The sequence below is a fragment of the Chiloscyllium punctatum genome, chromosome 37 (genome assembly GCF_047496795.1).
Source record: "Chiloscyllium punctatum isolate Juve2018m chromosome 37, sChiPun1.3, whole genome shotgun sequence".
NCBI classification, from domain to species: domain Eukaryota; kingdom Metazoa; phylum Chordata; class Chondrichthyes; order Orectolobiformes; family Hemiscylliidae; genus Chiloscyllium; species Chiloscyllium punctatum.
The window spans coordinates 19,756,705-19,779,664 of NC_092775.1; the positions used below are offsets into that span (position 1 = coordinate 19,756,705).

A 22,960-nucleotide genomic window follows, 5' to 3' on the forward strand; every position below is an offset into this window, starting at 1 on the left:
CAAGTTTGAGAGACATGATTTCCCACGCGCAAAGTCATGTTGACTATCCCTAATCAGTCCTTGCCTTTCCAAACACATGTACATCAAAGACTATATTAAAGCAGTAACAGCTACATTTTGTAAAAAAAAAATGAGAGTACTTTTATACAAACATATTGGAATGGTTGATGAATGTATTAGTTGCAATATGAGTATGCTTCAGCTGAGGTAGTATTCTTTATGTGACAGAAACCACTTTTAAATTGAAATGTAGCAGTCCACTTTATACATTTGCTGTGATGTGGGAATTGAGGCTCAAACAGAGAGTGTTACTGTTGTTTGAGATGAGGAAATCTTTTGCTAATTTTCAAAAAAGGTTGTAACAGTACAGAGTGGCAACTCAAACTTTACAAAGAATGGCTGTTATGTGGTTCAAAATGAGGAAGCAATTGCAAACTATTCTGCCAGTATTGTTTAATGTTATTATAATTTACTGTGAACATTGTAATGTGGTTTTATTACATTTGTGCTATCCCCTGAAGTGAATATTTAAATGTGAGGAGTATTAAATTATCTGTATTATCACATAAATATTTACCATAATTTAACAAAAAACTTCTGATGATTTTTTGCTTTTAGATGTTGGATGAAAACAATCATTTGATACAATGTATCATGGATTACCAGAGTAAAGGCAAAACTGCAGAATGTTCTCAGTAAGTTTTCTTTTGTTGCCATTTTAAATAAAATTGCCAAAGTTAATTTCAGGCACACACATTTCTATTCTTGTAGAATAATTTTGTAATAGCACTGCATGTGTGATGTATATGTCCAACAACTGAAAGAATTGAGACATTGCTTGGGAAAGGCGTGACAATGAGGGAAAATGTCTGAAGATAAAGAATATTGTTACTTTTTTAGGATTATGCTTTCAATTTTTTTATTAATAGAGACAAGTGCATATAGCAGACCTGGGACAGAGATGTAGCGCTCACATCTTGAGATGAGTAAGACTACTAGAACCCTGGTGTTCTGATCTTTGTCCAACCTATATGCTTAATTTCATATTTTCTTGAGTGATTTCACATTTATTGGTGTGCATTAAACATGAAGTGTTAGATTGATTGGATAAATATTTCTATCTGAATATGTTAATAAGAGACAGATGCAGCTAATGGGATCAATATTGTAACAACAATGGAAGGTTTAGTATTATTGAAATTTAATTTTATTACACTGTTTATGATTTAACTCTGACTTGATGACAATACTCCAACTGTAAACCTAAATATTTCAAAATCATCTATACATATCATGTCATAAGGTCATAAATGATAGGAGCAGGAATAGACTATTTGGTCCATTTAGCCAGCCCTGTAATTCAATAAAATCATGGTTAATATGATATTGCCTTTAATTTTACTTTCCTCCCTGTCCCCCTCTAAACCTTGACTCCCTTTTTGGTCAATAATCAAGCCTCCCAGAATCTTTTGCGCTTCAACACGATCACCTTGCAATCTTCTAAACTCCACTGAGTATAGGCTAAACTTGCTCAATGTTTCCTCATAAGACAATTACTTCATCCCAAGAATCAGCCTAATGAACCTTTTCCGAACTTCTTTCAATGCAAGTTTATCCTTCCTTAAATAAGGAGACCAGAAAAGTACACAGCAATGTAGTCTCACCAATGCATATCCAGTTGCAGCAGGACTTCTCTATTTTATTCCTAACATTCCTTTGCCTTCCTGATTACTTGCTGCACTTGCCCTAGTGAGCTGTTGTGCCTCATGCACAAGGTCACCCAGATCCCTCTGTACTGCAGCATTCTGCAATCTCTTGATATAAATAATATTCTGCCAGAGCAAGGCAACCTCACATGTACCAGCACTTATATTTCATCTGCCACTGTTTTCTCATTCACTTAGCTTCTCTATATTCTTTTGAACACACTGTGTAACTTCCTCACATCTTAGTTTTTATCTTTCTTTGTTTCATAAGCATACTTAACAGAATAATATTCAGGAGGAGACATAAATTATTAAGCCCATCAAGTCTGCCCAGCTATTCAATGCAATCTGGCTGATCTGATGATCCTAAATTCTATTTTCCTGCCTTTCCCTAATAACTCTTAAACCCCTTATTGATTGAACAGTTGTCTATCTCTGACTGTGATATACTTAACAGCCTAGCCTCAACAGTCCTCTGTGATAAAGAATGCCACAGATTCCTGTTCCTTTGAGAGAAGAAATTTCCCTTCATCTCTGTTTTAAATGGACGACACCTTATTACTGAGATTATTCTAAGCTCTGCCACAATGGTGACCAACTTCTCTTCCTACACCCTGTCAAAACCTCTAAGAATTAAGTATGTTTCAGTCGGATCACCTCTCATTCTCCTAAACTCCAAGAAGACAGGCCCAACTTAATCAAATTCTCACTAAAACTCCCTCCATACCTGAGATCAACGTAGTGAACTTTGTCCGGTCTGCCTTCAATGCTAGTGTATATATCCTAAGACAAGGTGAGCAAAACTTAATTAGTATTCCAGCTGTGGTCAACTAAGTGCCTTGTATAGTTTTAGCAAGACACCCCTATTTTTATAGCCTCTTCATAGCGTGTGCATAGTCAGCCCCTTCATCTATGACACTAACATAGACTTTAAGTCTCTAAAAGTGGGGTGGGGGTTACTAGCTGAAATTATGGGGTGATGAACCTAAGGTAGCAATGATAAACACAGAACAGCTATGCTTCCCTCTCTAAAAGGCCTCTGCTTTTTGTTTCCCCTTTTCTCGACTCTCACAGCTTCCACTCTTTGTCCCTTGCATTTATGGTATTCTTTGGATGATTTTTGTCTTCTACTGTCAAGACTAATATGAAATATTTGTTCAACATCTCTGCCATGTCCTTGTGTTTAATGATTCTTTCCCCAGAATCACCTTCTCTTGGACCAATGATCACTTTCACTACTCTTTCCCTTCTTTCCATTGTTATAGAAGGCTCTACTGTCATCCTATGAAGGTTCACGACAATTAGAGTGTGCTGCAGAAAAGGAACATGCAAGATTAAATAGGAAAGATTCCCATCAGCAGAGAAAAGCTTACCATAATTTTCCATAAGCACACTAATGGTCTATAATAGAGCTTTAGGAATGTTGTAAATTGTATAAATTACTCACATTTTGCTTTATGTGCTTTCTGAATCACATGATTGACTTTTGTCATTATACATCCCTCCCAAGTATGAATCATTCAGCATCTTCTGAATAATGGCAGAAGATTACAAGTCACCAATATTTGCTTCCTATTGTAAGCTGTGCATTGCCTAAATGCAGCACCTACTTTGAAAAATACTCTGAGACACAAACAATCTGAACTTTTTAATGTGTGAATACATGCAAATTGCATGGCAGAATTGTACTGTATATAGGCAAGCAAGGTGCAATGTTCTGTGAAAGTAGAAAGTACTATCAAGCAGTTTATAATTGCTACTGGACAGAGGTGAACCAGGAGAAGACCTGAAGTATGACATTATAAGAAATAAGAGCAGGAGTTGGCCACTTGAGCCCTTAAACCTGCTTTGCCATTCAGTCAAATCATGGCTGATTTATTTATGCTGTCACTCCATGTTCCTGCCTACACTCAACAATCCATGACTCACTGACAGATCAAAATCTGTCCAACTCAGCCTTGAATATATTTAGAGTCTCCATTGCTCTCCAGGTAGAGAATTCAAAAGATTAACAACTCTGAGTAGAAATTCTTCCTCAAGTCTGTCTTTTATGGGTAACTCCTTTATTCTGAAGTTGCACACCCATGTTCTAGATTTCCTCATGAGATAAAATATCCTCTGATTGTCTACCTTATGTTTCAGTAAATACTATTTGTCTTCCAATTTAAAGAAAAACACATCTGACTAATCCATTAAGCTATTTCTACAGAATATAATCCAAAAACTGCCAATATTGGTTTCCTAAATCATGTGAAATTGAAAATTTCATGCAACTGATTACAAACAAGCTGAAAAGATGATTAGTCTGTTTACAATAATGTATTATTTAGTTCACTTGAACACGTCAATGTTAACAGTGAATCTTGTTTATTATTTAATGAGCAGAATGATATTAATATATGGCAGTGTACTTTGGGTAAGATGGTGATGTTTCATTTTCTGACTAATATAGCAAGATGAAACTTATGGCTGGAATTTTGTTTTGTCTTTGGGACTGTGGTTTAAAAATGCGAAGTGCATTCACTCAGGGGTGAGTTGTGTTCTGTTACGTGACAAACTTCTCAGCTTATTTCATATTCATATCAGATTTTATGGGCTGTCAGGCAAAGAGTTCTACAAACAGTTCTACTCTTTGCCAGGACCTTTTAGGCTCCAACATCTGGTCAGCATTACTGAGGTATCAGTGGTGCTACGCTGGTAGCTGCAATAAACATTGATTTCATGTTTGAGAGGTTTGATGAAGATAAGTGGCACCCAATCTTGTGTGTGTGACAGTCACCCACAGTAGCAAGCTTATAATGCTTCTCACTCATAGGGACATGATACACAGAGTACATATGAGTGCAGATTATCTATCCTTTAATAGTATTGAAAATACGTTCTTTTGAGTCACACATGGATAGTGAACTCTGCAGTCCCCATTGTTTAGGCTGGCTTAATCGGTTGGGCTGGTCTTCACTTGCCATCCCACAGATCATTCACAAACTGGAATGAAGGGCAGAGAAATTTACCAATATTTTATTTCATGTTGTATATGCAGACTTTGAGTAGATGGCTTCCTCCATGGACCAAGCAATGGCCTTTATGGAGAGCCAGGTTCATTAGAGTAATGAGTGTCAGGGCAAGGGAACTGTCACTTCATTGCTTGAGGCTTGGTTGCATTAATTCCCCAGCTGCATGAGAGTGGCCCCAGGGATCTTGATCTCTTTCAGGTCGGTCATGCTCTTAAGGAGTCAGAGAGAGATGCCATTGCTCACTGACAGGAAGGAGGTGCAACAGCTGAGCATCCAGGAAATCTAACATACGAAACTCCAGAGGAGGCTCACCTCATGAGTTCCACTCTGGCAGGATACAAATGGCTCCATGGGTTAGGTGGAGGAGGTTGCACATGCACTTGTGCAGGAGCTGCCCAGCAGGCCAAGCCGCTCTAGACCCTAAACCACCATAGTGCATCTGTCAAAGCCATCTAAACAAGTGGCAAAGTGGATTGCAACTAAAACTCAACTGTGACTGCCAAGATGCAGTGGTTGGAAAAGAGAGCTTTAGTAATATTTAAGTTATTTGAATGCACAGGTTTCAACCTTGTGTACAAAATTACATGACACAAATACAGCATTTTGTATGACAGACCTGTGATCTCTTTCAATGTGTTAATGCTTCTGATTATTTCCTTGTAGACTATCATGAGGGGTAATGCTCATTCTAGTTCTTCATGTGCAGCAGTGCACAGGGCATTGAGAATATCATTCGCTGCTGTCTTCTGGAAGCAGGAACTTAAGCTAGATGGGTTTGGGGCTCAATTAGCATAATTAGCTCTTTTGCATCTCTGTGAAAGATGAGTGCCTCTTGTAATGTAGGTGTAAGTCATACAAGTACAGCCCCATTTATTGCTGCATAACCTGACACTGATGTTCTCGACAGAGAACTGAACAGGAGGTTATTGGTACAAAGGGAATAAATTAATTACAATTTATGCCAAACAAAGTAGCTACATGTTTTCAAGTTCTTAACCAGACATTCCCTTGAGGGCCAAAACATCTTTGCACTGCAATTGGCTCATAGTTTCAGTAGGAGGAAGCGAGAACTGCAGATGCTGGAGATCAGATGCCATTCCTGATGAAGGGCTTATGTCCAAAACATTGATTCTCCTGCTCCTTGGATGTTGTCTGACCTGCTGTGCTTTTCCAGCACCACACCACAGTTCTGAATGTCCCGCTGTGTTAACGTAAAGTCATGCACCTTCAAATCTGGCTGCTGTCAGGTTCTTAAGACCATAAGACCACAAAAAATAAGAGTGGGAGTAAGACCATTCGGCCCATTGAGTCCACTCCGCCATTCAATCATGGCTGATGGGCATTTCAATGCCACTTACCTGCACTCTCCCTGTATCCCCTAATTCCTTGCGAGATTAAGAATTTATCAATCTCTGCCTTGAAGATATTTGACGTCCTGACTGTTCTTGTAGCCTGTCTGCCTCTTCTCACCACTGCCTGGCTTCTTTAGCATCCTCATCGTCAGTGTTGGCTCCCTCAGACTCTTCCTTATCTGAGGAGACTGGTGGGTGTCCCTTCTCCCCCTGTTTTAAATTCTCACCCCAGGGTTGAATGAGGTTGTGCAGTACACGGCAGTCACTGATTTGGAGACACTGCCTGATGAATACTGGAGTCTTCTTTCTGAGCAGTCCAAGCAACAGAGATACATTTTCAGGAGACCCATTGTCTCTTCACTGGTGGTCCCAGATGGGCATCAATGTGGCACTGTTCAGCATCAGGAGGTATTTGTACTTAGATCATGTGTCTGGGGATTGTCACCCCCAAGCCAGGACCAGAGATGGTATGAGGTGGCAACTTGGGAGTTGTGCAGAATGTAAGTGTTGTGAGAACTTCCTGGATAGTGGGTGCATGTCTGCAGGAATTGTTGCCTGTGGTCACAAACATTGAGGGAGTGAAATATCTTCCTGGATAAGAGTCTGACTGGATGATGCAATGGAGTTTGGAGCACCACAGTCAATTCAGTGGATGGTGTTGTATACTAAAGGCAACCCAACGAGGTCTGCAAATCTGGCAGCTTGAGCAGCTTGGCTCTCAGTGTCTGTGGTGAATTGGGCAACATGTTTTAGTCATCAGTGAACCCACACACTAGAGGCTACCAATTGGAAGATACCACTCATGTCTCCAGTTGAGGTTTGGAAGGAGCCAATGGCCAGGAAGTTTCATCTTTAGAAGCACAAGATTAGTGCTGCCTCCCACACTGAGCAGCTGCAGTTCTGCCAGCAGGAGTGGTAGTTGTATGTGACAGGTTTCTTTGTCATGCATCTCTGGAAATGTTTCCCACACATCTGCAGATGGCTGTAATATCTTCAGTATGCCATCACTCACCATTCTGCTCATGAAACTGAAGACTCTCATTCCCTTCTTCATACGCAGCTTGCACATCCATAGATGTGGTCCCCCGAGACTTATGTCTCTACTTTGATTTGGTATTATTCATCTCTTCTTCTCCATCACCACCTCCTCCTCCTCCTTTTACCTTCCATTAATAAAACTAACACAGTTGTTGAGCTAAGTTAAACATCTGACATGGAAATATTGATCTGTGTAGAAATATCAGGAACAAGATTTCCCCAAGTTTTCCGATTGAGATCTTGACATAGTCAAGCTACTCTCTGGGCCCTTAAAAGATTGCTCATGTTTAAGGTGAAAGCCTCCTCTTTAGTCATGGTAAAGTATATCCTCCATGACCACGACCGATGTTCCCCATTCTGGTACTGCCATCTGCAAGCTATTTGTCGCCATGATCTTTACATTGCTCTCCGTGCATGTGGAAATTAGCATTCTATGACTATTGATGGTTTTCATTATTCCCAGCCTTACAACCTGGGAATAACAATTTCATCCCCATTCCCTGAAATTTAAATATATGGCCCTGTGAATGCTTCTGCTCATTTGCATGTGGAATAAGCATCATCAGTGTTGGTTATGCTTAGCTGCTCTTCTTGACAAAGGTTGATGAGTGATTGGGCATGATTGGGGCATTGGTGTTTGGAGCTGTTAGTTCTTATTCACCTGATGCTCCATTTAGTGCTTCCCTTCAGTAAAAGCCTTTAACAGAGTGCTTGCTCAGTAGTAGTTTTCAGGGTCTGTTTGCACTGTGCAAGAACACTCATGAACAGATTTTGGCATCCATTAACCTTACGTTGTCTGAGATATCTTGTTTTGAAAACTAATTTAGAGAAAGATGGTGGTGATAAACTCTTCCTTTTGATTTGTTCACTCTTGACTCTCCCCCTCTATAAGACACCTTTTCTCCTATGACTGCACACGGTCTTTTCCTTTTGTCTGCCCCCAACCCCGCCCTTTTTCCCTATGATTATCAACTCTTTCACTATCTCCGTCTATATTCCTGCCTTTCCCCCTGCCCACTCTAATCCTTTCACTATCCCTTATTCAGTTCACCTGCTTGTTATCCCTCCCCAGCATATCTAATCACTATGCCTACACATCCTAAACTCCACCTTTCCTTGACACCTCCTCCCCCCCCCCCCCCCCTCCCCCACCCACGGTAGCTCTTACCACCATGACTGTCCTCTCTGATTGTATTTCCCATGATCATTCCTGTGCCCTTTAATTTCCATTCCTTAGCAACCAGCCCATGTTTCTGTAACCCCTTTCTGTTCAACTCTGTTGACATTGTAGACCTCTTTTCAGCTGAAGCCCGTTTGCCTGTCCTGGTAAGGTTTGCTATTACCAGCCAGTGTGACCACCTTGCTTGGGCAGGCCAGTAGACCGTATCAGGCTTCACCCTGAACACTGTAACCAATTAATCACAACAAGCACGACTGCATATGACTTGAGTTATCTCTAAAAGGCAAGCCACCTGAAAGGTTCAGAGAACTTAACAGCGAAATGTTAACCTGCTGATGGGCAACTGAAATTTTGCTTCCCATGCAATTAGTTCACCCACTTGCTGTTCAAAAGGCATGTGGCGGGAGCATAGAACATAGAACAGTACAGCACAGAACAGGCCCTTCAGCCCACGATGTTGTGCCGACCAATGATCTTCATGTGACGTAAACCTAATGTTCGAACTCTCAAATGTCTGTGACCATATGCATGTCCAGCAGTCTCTTAAATATCCTCAATGACCTCGCTTCCACAACTGCTGCTGGCAACGCATTCCATGCTCTCACAACTCTCCATGTAAAAAACCCATCTCTGACATCCCCTGTATACTTTCTGCCAAACAGCTTAAAACTATGACCCCTCGTGTTAACAATTTCTGCCCTGGGAAAAAGTTTCTGGCTATCAACTCTATCTATGCCTCTCATTATCTTGTACACCTCAGTTAGGTCCCCTCTCTTCCTTCTTTTTTCCAATGAAAAAAGTCCGAGCTCAGTCAACCTCTCTTCATAAGATAAGCCCTCCATTCCAGGCAGCATCCTGGTAAACCTCCTCTGAACTCTCTCCAAAGCATCCACATCTTTCCTATAATAGGGCGATCAGAACTGGACACAGTATTCAAGTGTGGTCTAACCAAAGTTTTATAGAGTTGCAACAAGATCTCACGGCTCTTAAATTCAATCCCCCTGATAATGAAAGCCAAAACATCGTATGCTTTCTTAACAACCCTGTCATCCTGGATGGCAATTTTAAGGATTCTATGTACCTGCACACCAAGATCCCTCTGTTCCTTCACACTGCCAAGAATCCTGTCTTTAATCCTGTACTCAACTTTCAAGTTCAACCTTCGAAAATGCATCACCTCGCATTTATCCAGGTTGAACTTCATCTGCCACCTCTCAATCCATCTCTGCATTCTGTCAATGTCACGCTGCAGCCTACAAGAGTCCTCTATACTGTCAACGACACCTCCAACCTTTGTGTCATCTTCAAACTTGCTAACCCATCCTTCAATCTCCTCATCCAAGTCATTAATAAAAATTACAAAGAGTAGCGGCCCAAGCACAGAGCCCTGTGGAACACCACTCACGGGGAAGGGGTAGGGAAGGGTGGAAGTGCACAAAGGTTATGCCCTATGCATTTGAATATTGTTAACTGTTCATGTTGATTTTTATATCTCTATGCTGGATAATGAAATGCTTCAATGAATTAGAAGATATCACATAAACATTGGATTTAGATTAAACAACTGACTTAATGCATTTAAATTTACTTTATTAGTAATGGTTGCATCAAGTTAATTATTTTTCATTCCGCTAGTTTTTCTTGTTCTTATGGGAACCTTTGGACTGATATCTATAGCACTTTGTGACGTGCAGCAAACAGAATTGTCAGTTTAATGATCTAGGATGTAATGGTTACAATATCCCTAGAATGACTAAATACGAGATATTTTAGTCACTGAATGTAATACCTGGTATTTTTAGGCATTTACAATTCAGTAGACATAATTTGGTATTTTAGTAATATGTATGGCAGGTGTCATGGCTTAGCATTTAAAGTTCAACTTACCTCCAAAGTATTTACAGGGACAGTAGGCCATTCAGCCCCTCAAACTGGTTCTGGCATTTAATTGGATCATAGCCGATCTGTATCTAAGATCAATCTACTCACCTTGTTTCTGTAACTCTTTCCCAACAAAAACCTGTTCAACTTAGTGTTCAGATTTTCAATCGACCCCAAGCTCACCAGCTTGAGAGGGAAGAACTTGCAGATTTCCAGAAAGCAGTGCTTTCTGACATCACCCATGAATGACCTTGCTCATTATCACTTTCAGCTTACTTGTTGTGCTTTTTCCCATTGCAGGAAACAGGAGAGATAGAAACCATCAAATCTTTAATTATCCTAAACACCTCAGTAAGATCATCTTTATTTACTTGCCCTTTTTTATATTTCACAACTTAAATATAGTTATGCTTGAGTTATCTTCTTTCTGTTCTTTATTCCTCTCCAGCTTACTCTTTCTCCCTTGCTTTTAAGGGGTTGAAATGCATGTTTTGAGGGCAGACTTGTTTTCTCTGCTTTGGTGGGAAAATGTGGAGAGAGTGCAAAACTCAGAATCATGATATCAGAAAGCATCTTTGTGATTATTTTTCCTTTAAGCCTTAAATGGTGATTTCAGAATCATACCAAGGAGTGGTGACTACCTTATTTCCATGCATTTATTTTTCTTTAAAGCCGCATAAGAACAAAAGAACTAGGAGCAGGAGTAGGCTGTCCGGCCCTTTGAGCCTGCTCCACCATTCAATAATCATAACTAATCATTTTGTGGACTCAGCTCCACTTATCCGCGTTTTCACCATATCCCTTCATTCCTTTATTTTTCAAAAAAGTATCTACCCTTGTTTTAAAAGCAATTACTAAAGCAGTGTCAACTACTTCCCTGGGCAAGGAATTCCATAGATTAACTGCCCTCTGGGTGAAGAAGTTCCTTCCCATTTCAGCTCTAAACCTGCTCCCTCTAATCTTGAGGCCATGCCCTCTTGTCCTCGTCTCACCTACCAGTGGAAACATCCTCTCTATTTCTATTTTATCGACTCTCTTCATAATTTTATATGTTTCTATAAGATCCCCCCTCATTCTTCTGAATTCCAATGAATATCATCCCAATTGACTCAGTCAATTTGCCTTATTTATCTGTCACTTCCTTTCTCCTCATGTTCCCTGGGAAACTAGATGGTGCAAAGTCCTGATGTGCCGATCGGAATGGGAACGTGGCAGTTGCAGCAATGCTGAATGTTGTCCAGCCATTATCCTACTGATTCTTACATTAATGATCCTGCATATTCCATGTTCACATCCACCTGGACTCCACATCCACACGTTATGAAGATGTGAGTGCACTTTAAGAGAGTTAAAAAAATCAGAACTACCAGACACAGCAAGTGTTCCCAATAAGGTAACAGTATATCATTTGGTCGAACAACTCTATTAGCTCATTGTCTGGAGGCAAAAACAAATTTGAATTTGGACAATCAATTTAAATCATACCCTGAAAAATACCAAACTCCAATCCAGTTTGAATTTAGTATATTGACAATCTTATATGCCAATGACACAATCCAATGATTTGAGGGTGTAAGACTGGGGAAAATTGAACAGTTGAGAGGACAACTGCCAAACCCCAGCAGGTAACAGACTGCTTGAAATATAGCTCTCTTAAAAGTACCTTTTCGATCAGTAACTTGTGACGCAGAAATTCCTCAGAAGAAGAAGAGGAAGATCCAAATTGAAGAACCAAAAGCTGCCTGGTTTTGAGATAAGAAGTCTTGTTTTGTAAATCTTAATTGGGAGTTTTATCAGACACTTATTATAGAAGGGAAGGTAACAGATAGGTTAGAGTAAGGAATTGTAAATAGCTTTGAGTTAATTATTCTCTATTATACTTTAAGAAATAAAGTTGTAAATTTTTCAATAGTTCTTGGTTACTCGAATTTTTACAGATGACTGCACGGGATAAATCTTTTGTGTGTTGCTGGTTTTAAATTAAGTGGGAGGGTTTGCCTCGTGTTGTAAGAGTTTGGGGGCTCAGGTCTGTGATTTGAACTGGTTTAGACAGGTTTGAATAGATTTAGGGGTATGAAAATTCCCAGCAGATTTAAACACTTGCAGGTGTCCTAGATCTTTAAATAAAATGTAAGTGAGACAATTTGTTTAATTTCAGTGACTTGTAGTTGATTAAATTTAAAGTGAGAGGCAGAGAAAGAAAGAGAGAGGGAAAAAGAGAGAGAGAGAAGGTTCTTAGCTGAGCAAAGAGACATTGAAGAAAGGGAGAGATAAAAAGAGAGAGAATTTGAACTTGAGAAGTTGCAACTTAGTCAGCAAAGTCAAGTTAACAGGATCGAAATTAAAAGAGAAAGTTGTGACATATTTTAATATGTCAAAATTCTGCCACATTTTGATGAGAAGGATGTTGAAGCCTTCTTTATTTCACTTGAAAAATTGGCTTGGCACATAGAGTCGTCTGAGGATTTATGGGTAATGCTAGCTCAGACTAAACTGGTAGGCAGAGCTAGTGAGGTATTCGCCACACTATCAGATGAGGGGGTCAAGAGGTTATGAAGAGGTTAAACAGGTTATTTTAAGTGCTTATGAATTGGTACCAGAGCATATAGACAGCAGTTCAGAAACATAAAGATGGAACCGGGTCAGACTTACGCTGAGTTCGAAAGAGGTAAACATAGTCATTTTGATCGATGGGCGCATGCTTTGAAAAAATGTAGGAGATTTGAGGCTCTAAGAGAGTATATTCTGCTGGAGGAGTTTAAAAACTCACTTCCACAGATGGTAAGAATTCACGTGGAGGAACAGAAAGTTCAGGAAGTGAGAAGGGCAGCAGAATTAGTAGATTAATACATGTTGGTGCACAAGACAAGCTTCCGGCCAGAATTTCTTCCTGTGAGGGATAGAAGTTGGGAGAAGGGGAGATCCAACACGACTAAACCAAGAGTAGACAGCCCTGGTAGGAATTTACCACAGGATAAAAAAGAAGCCCAAGAGGGTAGAAAGGAGGTGAAAGGTCTCAGGTATTTCCACTGTGGTAAAGTGGGACACGTAAAGACACAGAGCAGGTCGTGAAAGAAAGGCACTGTAGGAAAAGATGTGGTAAAAGAAGCTAAACCAGTGACATTAGTGAACGTAGTGAAAGAACCCCCCAAGAAGAGCTGAGGAGCTGGAGGAGAGTGCACAGCCCAGGCAGGGGCTGGGTATGGGGTTAGTACCTGATCTCTGTAAAGAAATTGCCTCTGTGGGTAAAGTTTACTCAGAAAGAACAGGGGGATAAGGACAAGAAGTTATAATTTTGAGAGATACAGGATTAACCAGTTGCTGATAGTAAGGAATGAGTGAATATGCATTCCTTCTGACCTGTTACCCGAGACTGTGCTAACTTGTGGGATAGATGGACAGAAATTTAGCATTCCCCTATGTAAGATCAGGTTGGAATGCCAACTTAAGACTGGGGAAGTTACAGTGGGAGTGATTGACAGAGTATCAGTTCTAGGAATTCAGTTTGTTCTTGGGAAAGATTTAACAAGGTCCATGGTGGGAGTGACACCTTGTTGTGGAGAAGCCCAAGGAAGACCAAGAATTGAAGAGCTAAAATAGAAGTATCCTGGTATTTTCCCAGACTGTGTGGTAACCAGATCTCACTATCATAAGTGAAGTGAAAAGTAAAGAAAGAGATGAAGGAGTTGAGGTTCAGTTAGCAGATACCCTGTTTGTCATAATGGTGCAGGAGAAACCTGAACAGACAAAGGGTCAGACAGAAGAGTTTAGTCCTGAAAGGCGAAGGGATTTGCAACAGCAAGTCAAGATAATAAAAGATATATATGTGGATGCGTAACCTGAAAAGAAGACTGAGAATATTCTGGAGGGTTATTATCTGAAAGATAGAATCTTAAGACGGAATGGAGACCATGGCATGTTAGTGCAGAGGAGAAATGGACCGAAGTGCACCAGATTGTATTGCCGGTAGCACACAGACAGGAGGTGTTACGGGTAGCACATGCAGGAGGTCACCTTGGGGGGTATGAAAGATGCAGGCTAAGGTACAAAAACATTTTTATTGGCCTGGAATGCACAGGGTATGGTTAACTTTTGTCATACATGCCAAATAGTAGGTAAGCCACAGGTGGTAATAAAACCAGCACCTTTGTTACCAATTCCCACATTTGAAGAACCTTTCACGCAGGTTATAATTGATTGTGCAGGTTCCCTCCCGAGAACTAAAAGTGGGAACCATACTTGATATCCATAATGGATGTGTCTACCAGATTTCCAGAGGCAATTCCATTATGGAGTATCAAGGCACAAAGATTAGTAGAGAGTTAGTAGCTTTCTTCACATGGTATGGGCTACCCAGAGAGATTCAATCTGACCAAGGGTCAAATTTTACTGCTAGGCTGTTTAAGGAGGTTATGGATAGCTTAGGTATACAACTCTTTAAATCCAATGCGTATCATCCTGAATCCCAGGAAGCTTTAGAAAGGTGAGATCAGACCCTGAAGACCATGTTGAGAGCATACTGCCAGAAAAAAGCATCTCATTCGTATTGTTTGCCATTTGAGATGCCCCAAATGAATCTACTCAGTTTATTCCCTTTGAGTTAGTATTCGTTCATGAAGTGAGAGGCTCTTTGAAATTAATTGAAGAAAAATTGACAGGAAAATGTCAGAGCTCACTCACTTAGATTACGTATCGAAGGTGAGGGCGAGATTAACCCGAGTAGGTGAGTTAGCTAAAGAGGACACAGTATAGAATGAAACAGGTGGCAGCGAAAAGTTCTGAGACTTGGATGTTTTCCCAAGGGGATGATGTGTTAGTACTGTTACCAGTGATAGGAGAACCCTTCAAAGCCAGGTTTAGTGGTCCCTACCAAATTGAGAAAAATTTGAATCAGGTGAACTATTTAGTAAAGATGCCAGACAGAAAAAAAAGATATTGAGTATGTCATGTGAACATGTTGAAACCATACAGAGAAAGAACTGGAGAAACAGGTGTTAGTTACTGCCCCGCAGAGTGAGGAATCAAATCCAGATAATGTGGATTTTGAGGTGCCTCAGAATAGATTAAAAAATGAAGAAGTCCTTGAGGAGTGGGATAGGTTAGTAAGCTATCTGTCTCAGGAGCATAGATCGCAACTGAAAGATTTGTTACTGCAGTACAAGGACATATGTAAGAATCAGATGGAGAAAACTAATGTCATTGTACGCGAAGAAGACGTAGGGAATAGTGCTCCAATAAAACAACACACCTATCAGCTTAATCCTTTCAAAACCAGGCAGGTCCTGATGGAGGTGAAGGCCATGCTCGACGAGGACATCATCGAACCAAGCCAGAGAGAGTGGAGTTCACCAATCGTCTTCGTTCCCAAACCGAACGGGACTCAACAATTTTGCATGGATTATCGGAAGGCCAACGCCTTACAAAATCGGACTCATATCCAAATCCTTGATTTGAGGACTGTATTGAGAAAGTCGGACAAGCTAGTTACATCACCAAGTTGAACTTAATGTGTTGTTACTGGCAGGTACCTTTATCAGAGTTGGCAAAAGTAATTTCTGCGTTTAATTTAAAGTGATGCCCTTTGGAAAGAAGAACGTGCATGCCACATTCCAAAGACTCATGAACAGAGTTGTGGCTGGGTTAACAAACGGTGCAATCTATTTGGATGATGTAGTGATCTTTAGTAAGACCTGGAAAGATTACATGGTACAGTTGGCAGAGCTCATTGAATGACTACGAGAAGCAAAACTGTTGCTAAACTTAAATAAAGTGGAATTCGCGAAAGCAGAGGTGACGTTCTTGGGACATAACATCGGTCATGGAAGGTTGACCCCACGGAACACAAAGATGAAGGCTGTCGAGGAATTTCCCCGACCAACCTCGAAGAAAGAAGTGCTTTGATTCTTGGGACTCAGCGGATTCTATCGGAAGTTTGTTCCAAACATCAGCAGTGTAGTGGCACCTTTAACTGATTTGCTGAAGAAGAGCACAAAGTTTCGGTGGACGGAACCATACCAGGAGGCACTCGACCATTTGAAATCGATATTAACACCAAATTAGTTTTGGTGTACACTTTGTTCATGGCATAAACGTTAAAATGCTGTAAGGCCAGTACCAAACTCAATAGTTAATATTTGATTGTGGAGTATTTCCTCTGGTTGATGTTGATTTTCTTCGAAAAGTACCCAACTAGCAGTTCAATCCCATCATCACCTTCCTGTAGGAGTACAGCACCAACTCCAATGTCACTAGCATCAATGGCGACTTTAAAAGGTTATGTACACTGACCAAAATCCGCTTACATTCTTAGAATGTTTTCGAGATAAGATAATGAGACTATTTCTTTGGAGTCTTACGTTACAGATTTTTAATTTAAAAATCATACATATTGCGAGTCAGAAGAATATAATCACAGATGTGTTATCGGGAATTTAACTGATAGAGTTTAGATGAGATTTGTCTTTACTTAATGTTTTATAGGGAAGGAATTAAGATGAACCTATATTAAAGTTATCTGAATGTTAGGGTAATGTGTTTAAAAAGTAGAGAAAAAAGATGAAGACATCTTTTCATTACAATGTTTTTTTTTCCTTAAGGGGGGAGGTGTTATGAAGATGTGGGTGTTCTTTGAGAGAGTTAAGAGCAGCAGAACTACCGGACACAGCACCAAGTGTTCTCCATAAGGTGACAGTATAACACTTGGTTGAACAACTCGACTAGCGGGTTGCCTCGAGACAAAAACAAATTCGAATTCTGGCAATCAGGTTAAATTATACCTCGAAAAATACCAAACTCCAATCCGGTTTGAATTTAGTATATTGACTATCTTAAAAACCAATGATACAATCTGATGCTTTGAGGGTATAAGACTGGGGAAAATTGAACAGTTGAGAGGACAACTGCCAAGCCCCAGCAGGTAACAGACTGCTTGAAATCTAGCTCTCTTAAAAGAGAGTAACCTGTGACGCAGAAATTCCTAAGAAGAGATGAAGACACAGGAAGATCCAAATTGAAGAACCGAAAGCTGCCTGGTTTTGAGATAAGAAGTCTTGTTTTGTAAATCTTAATTGGGAGTCTTATCGGACTAGTATTATAGAAGGGAAGGTAACAGATAGGTTAGTGTAAGAAATTGTAAATAGTTCTCAGTTAATTATTTTCTGTTATACTTTAAGAAATAAAGTTGTTAATTTTTATTTGGCCACTCTAATTTTTACAGAAGACTGCACGGGATAAATCTTTTGTGTTGCTGGTTTTAAATTAAGCAGGAGGGTTTGCCCCGTGTTGTAACACACGCAAGTTGGGATTGAAAAGCTACCAGCTTCACCACATCATTATTTTTGCTTTCAGATCAACTCACACTCCATTCAATACTTTATTTTTGAGATTAGGAACCCCATGAGTTGCACGATTCTGCCAGGTCACTATGCACGCAGTAATGTAATGCATCTCATGTATCTGCACAGGATATATGTTATGGCCTTAGCCTGCTTCTTTGTATTCACTCATGCTGCACTGACTTGGAGGCTGCGAGCTTCACCTTGCTCCTTTAGCACACACTCACTGACTTCAACATTGACTTATAGGCTGACAGCGTCTGTGTGGCTCACATTGCTTTCTCAGCACACAGTGCTCAGTTACAGGCTACCAACATCTGTGGTGTGCAGTGCTTTTTAGCCTAGAGGAGATACAGGCATCTTGAAATGGTGGGAAGCACAGAATAGTCAAGCGGCTGCATGTGTCACTATGTGGCACGATGCTACGTCACATGTGCAGCATGTATCTGCAGTTTACACAGAAAACACAGTGAGAGTGTTTCAAGCAAATATGTGAAAGGGGACCAGATCTCATTGGGGTCCAGGGCATCAAATCTCTATAGTGTTTAAGTAGACCATTCCGCCTATCAAGTCTACACTGACCCTCCAAAGAGCCACCCACTGCCCTATCCCTGTAACCCTGTATTTCCCATGGCAAATCCCCCTAGCCTGCATATCCATGGACGCTATTGGCAATTTAACTTGGCCAACCCACCTAACCTGCACATCTTTGGACAATGGGTGGAAACCGGAGCATCTGGAGGAAACCCATGCAGACATGGGGAGAACGTGCAAACTCCCCCAGTCATCTGAAAGTGGAATTGAACCCGGGTCCCTGGAGCTGTGAGGCACCAATACCAACCACTGAGCCACAGTGCCACCAATAGTGCTGAGGCACATGCAGGAGAGGTGGTGAGGTGTTCCCAGTCAGTGAGTAGGACGCATAGACAGCAAGAAAGGTTAGTCATTTGGAAGGATGAGGCGGTTGAGAGCTGTTGACTGGATATGCTACATGCACTAGTGAGGGTTTTAGTTCATGGGACTTGGTGAGGGGTATGTGCAGTGACAGTGTCAGTGAGAGTAAGTGGTGACCCTGCGAATGGGAAGCAGCAGAGAGAAGATGGTGACATGAATGTTTGCAGAGCATGGACCTTCTTTCTGCACTGCTGTGCATCCTTCTTCATTTGAAACGCAGTGTTGAACCCGGCTGCTATTTGGGTCCAGCTGGGTCTGATGGCATGCCTCCTGGGGTCATCAGTTGGAGTAATGGGCGTCTGTTTAACATTCTGTCCAGCAGCATTTCACATCCTTGTCCATGAAGCTTTCCTTTGCTCTGGGCCAAGTCTTCAGTGATAAACATCGAGCAGCGCGGGTCATTCCTGCCTTGCCGCATCTGACATGGTGTAAAATTCAACTTTAAATACGATGTCAACTGTGTGAGTGCCAGAAGGTCCTCACAGTAGCAAGAACTTTGGCCACACAGTTCTCCAAGAAAGGTCCCCAGCAGCCTAGTTGCATTTGTAATGAAGTGAAGTGGAGGATTGTATGAGAAAAGTAGCTCCAAGCTAAGTATTTCACTTGACAAAATGCTTAGAATCATAGAGTTGTAGAGCACTGGAACAGACCCTTTGGCCCAACCCTTCCATGCTGACCAGATATCCTAAAGTAAACTAGTCCCATTTACTAGCATTTGGCCCACATCCCTCTAAACCCTTCCTATTTATAGATCCATCCAGATACCTTTAAAATGTTGTTATTGTACCAGCCTCATTCCAAACACTCACCAACCTCTGTTTGAAAAGGTTACCCCTCAGGCCCCTTTTAAATCTCACCCCTCACACATTAAACCTATACCCTAGTTTTGGACTCGTCTACCCTGTGGAAAAGACCGTAGCTATTTACCCTATTTATGCTCCTCATGATTTTATAAAACTCTGTAAGGTCACCCCTCAGACTCCAATGCTCCAGGAAAAATACCCCCAGCCTATTCTGCCTGTCCCAATAGCTCAAGCCCTCCAACCCTAATATATTGATTGGAACCAAGTGGATCTTGTTGACTATGAGATCCTTAGTTGGCCCATGTTAACAATCCCAATCAGGAAGCCCTGGCTGGCTAATATAAACAGTGCATCCGCAGTTAGGCGGCAGTTAGGCCTCAGGCGACTGAGTGTATGGAGTTTGCACGTTCTCCCCGTGTCTGCGTGGGTTTCCTCTGGGTGCTCCGGTTTCCTCCCACACTCCAAAGATGTGCAGGTCAGGTAAATTGGCCATGCTAAATTGCCTGTAGTGTTAGGTAAGGGGTAGATGTAGATGTAGGGGTATGGGTGGGTTACGCTTCGGCGGGGCGGTGTGGACTTTTTGGGCCGAAGGGCCTGTTTCCACACTGTAAGTAATCTAATCTAATCTAATAAAAAAAAGTGTGGGAAAAAAAAATAAAAAGCTTAAAAAAAAAAGAAAAAAAAACAAAAAAAGAAACAAGAGTGCTAATAAGCACTACTGCGGGTGGTAATGAAGGGGTAAGAAAAAAAAAACAGGGCATTTACGAGCCGTGGAGGGGTCGTTAGGGCCGATTGCCTGCCCCTCTTCCGTGGTTATGTTAGAGCCCGGGTGTCCTTGGAGAAGGAGCACGCGGTATCCACCAACACCCTGGAGTTGTTCAGGGAGAGGTGGGTGCCACAGGGAGTGGAGTGCATTATTTCCCCCTCCAACTCTATTTTGATTTAGTCCCTACCCTCCCCTTCACTGTTTTGATCACACAGCATTGCCCTTTGATGTGAAGGGCAGTGCTTGTCACTGGCCACTCGGGTGTTTTTCCTATCTTCCTGGTGGTGGAAATTGAATAAAGATTCGTGCACTTTGTGTCTTTCACTGTGTTTCACGCCTGCACACACACACCATGGGTGCTGGGGAAAAATAAGCACTACCGCAGTTAGGCGGTAGTGTGGGGGTTTAAAAAAAAACAGGAGATTTTGATCACAGATCATTGCCCTTAAAAGAAAAAAAAGAATAAACAGGGCATTTGCGAGCCTTGGAGGGTGTCATTAGGGCTGATTGCCTGCCCCTCTTCCGTGGTTATGTTAGAGCCCGGGTGTCCTTGGAGAAGGAGCACGTGGTGTCCACCAACACCCTGGAGTTGTTCAGGGAGAGGTGGGCGCCGCAGGGAGTGGAGTGCATTATTTCCCCCTCCAACTCTATTTTGATTTAGTCCCTATCCTCCCCTTCACTGTTTTGATCACACAGCATTGCCCTATGATGTGAATGGCATAGGAGCAGATGAAAAGCATCAAGTAATCCTTCTGACTGCTTGCGGATCTGCAGCATTTTAATTTATAAGGGGCTAGACTTTTCCAGAGGCACCAGACATTAAAACCTTCCAAGAGTTGATGGAGTTGGTTAAGGACTATTGTGAATCCAAACCTTCTCTACTCCTGAGATGCTTTTGGTTTTAACTGGCTGTTAGAGAACTGGGAGAATCCACATTGGGATTTTTGACGAGGTTAAGACGACCGGAGGAGGAATATGACTTTGGGTTAACCCCGGATAAGGTGGTGAGAAAACATTTATTATGTGGGATTAATGACATAACCATGTAGAAACACCTACTAGCTGGACTTCAAACAGACACTACAACTGGCTTTATCATTAGAAAATGTGGCAAGTGGAGCATACAAGCTACAGGGTATTCCAATGGAAGTAGACACTCTCGCCAGTCCAGCTGAGCTTGGGGATCACCGCTTGCGTGTAGGCAACATTTTTAAAGTATTTTTGTTTTGACTGCTATGGAAACTCTCAAGCTGGATAACATTTTCAGTAAAGCATGTGCCATGTTTAGAACATAGAACATAGAACAATACAGCGCAGAACAGGCCCTTCGGCACTCAATGTTGCGCCGACCTGTGGACTTTTCTCAGCTCGTCCCCCTAAACTATCCCAAAATCATCCTGGAGTGGTCTAAAGAAGAAAACATCGGTGAGCAGGCAGGAACTCTACTGGGACCAGCAGATTCAGGAATCTGTCATTGGCTGGAAATACTCTGTATGTTCAAATCCCATGTGTTCATGGTGGCATTCAAGCTATTTTAAAGCTTTCCTGTAAAAATGCTGAGCTTTCTTCAGCCAGAGAGTGGTGGGCTATGGAGTTTATCACCATGAAGCGCAGTGGAGGCAGGGATGTTAAATGTCGTCAAGGCAGAGACTGATAATTTCTTGATCTCAACAGGAATTAAGGGCTACAGGGAGAATACGGGGAAGTGGAGTTGAAATGCCCATCAGCCGTGATTAAATGGTGGAGTAGACTCGATGGGCCGAATGGCCTTACTTCCACTCCTATGTCTTTTGGTCTTAATTATTAATAATGTTGCTGGAGACTAATGGAGGAGGTGTGGAGCGGATCACTTGATTTTAGAACTGCAGCTACATTTATGTTACATATCAAGCAAAACAATGTACGTCTATTATTTTGCTCTGCAATACTGGAGGTTGGAGGGAGCGAATTGGGAGTTTACTCCTCTGCCTAATAGTGGCAATAATTATGATAACATTCATACATTTCCAGAGAATTCTGTTTCAAGCTGAACCTCAATGGAAATAGACATTTGGTATAGGTGAAGTGTTCCAAAGTTCCTGCATAACTAGCTTGTAAAACAAAATGCTTCACATTCAAATAGTGACTGAAATCGGAAGGGGGATTGATCCGCCATAGTGCATATTTCCTAGTCTTGTTAGTTTCTTGATGTAACACATAAGAATATCTGTAAAACATTTTATTCTAAGTTTCGAGCTGATCGAGTGAAGAAATAAAGATGGTCAAACTGCATGAAAATAACTACAGATATAAATGAGGAAGCTTAATGTGTGATATTAAGATTCAATGACTGCTTATGGCAGAACTAAGTCTGAAAAATGTCCATACATCCTGGCTATTTTCACTGTCTAACCTATCTTCATTCTCCATGATATCACACTTTTAATGCTATAATTAGGATGAAGGACAAAAAGCAGGAAACTGCATGCCAGTTAGCTTAATGTCTGTCAAAGAGAAGATGCTATAAGCTATTATTAAAGATGTTATAGCAGGGCATTTAAATGAGTACAAGGTAATCAGACAGAGTCAGCATTGTCTTGTGAAAAGGAAAGCATGTTGAACCAACTTGTTGCGATTCTTTGAAGTAACATGTATTATGGAAAAAGGGGATGCACTTAGATTTACAGAATGCTTTTGAAAAAAGGTGCTACCACAAAGATTATTGTGGAAAATGAAAGATCATGGTGCAGGGGGTAAAAGTATGGCCTTGGAAGAAGGTTGGTGGGCTAACGGGAAGCAGAGAATAGTCATAAGTGGGCAATTTTCTGGATGGCAGGATTGAATATGTGGTGTGCCACATCAATACTGGAGCTTTATCCCTTTCCAATTTACATAAATGACTTGAATGAAGGAATGGAAGGTATAGTTCTAAATTTGCTAATGATGCAAAAAT

At 41.2% G+C, this 22,960-nt stretch overlaps 1 protein-coding gene across 4 annotated transcripts in view; it reads left to right on the forward strand.

Moving 5' to 3' along the window:
• The window catches only part of LOC140462916 (calcium-responsive transactivator-like), a 124,773-nt gene that overhangs the window by 4,086 nt on the left and 97,727 nt on the right, over positions 1 to 22,960 (forward strand). For all 4 annotated transcript variants that reach the window (XM_072556397.1, XM_072556399.1, XM_072556398.1 and 1 more), the window contains exon 2: positions 619 to 695. In XM_072556397.1, coding sequence (XP_072412498.1) covers positions 619 to 695 — 77 coding nt within the window. The remainder of the gene's footprint in view (positions 1 to 618; positions 696 to 22,960) is intronic.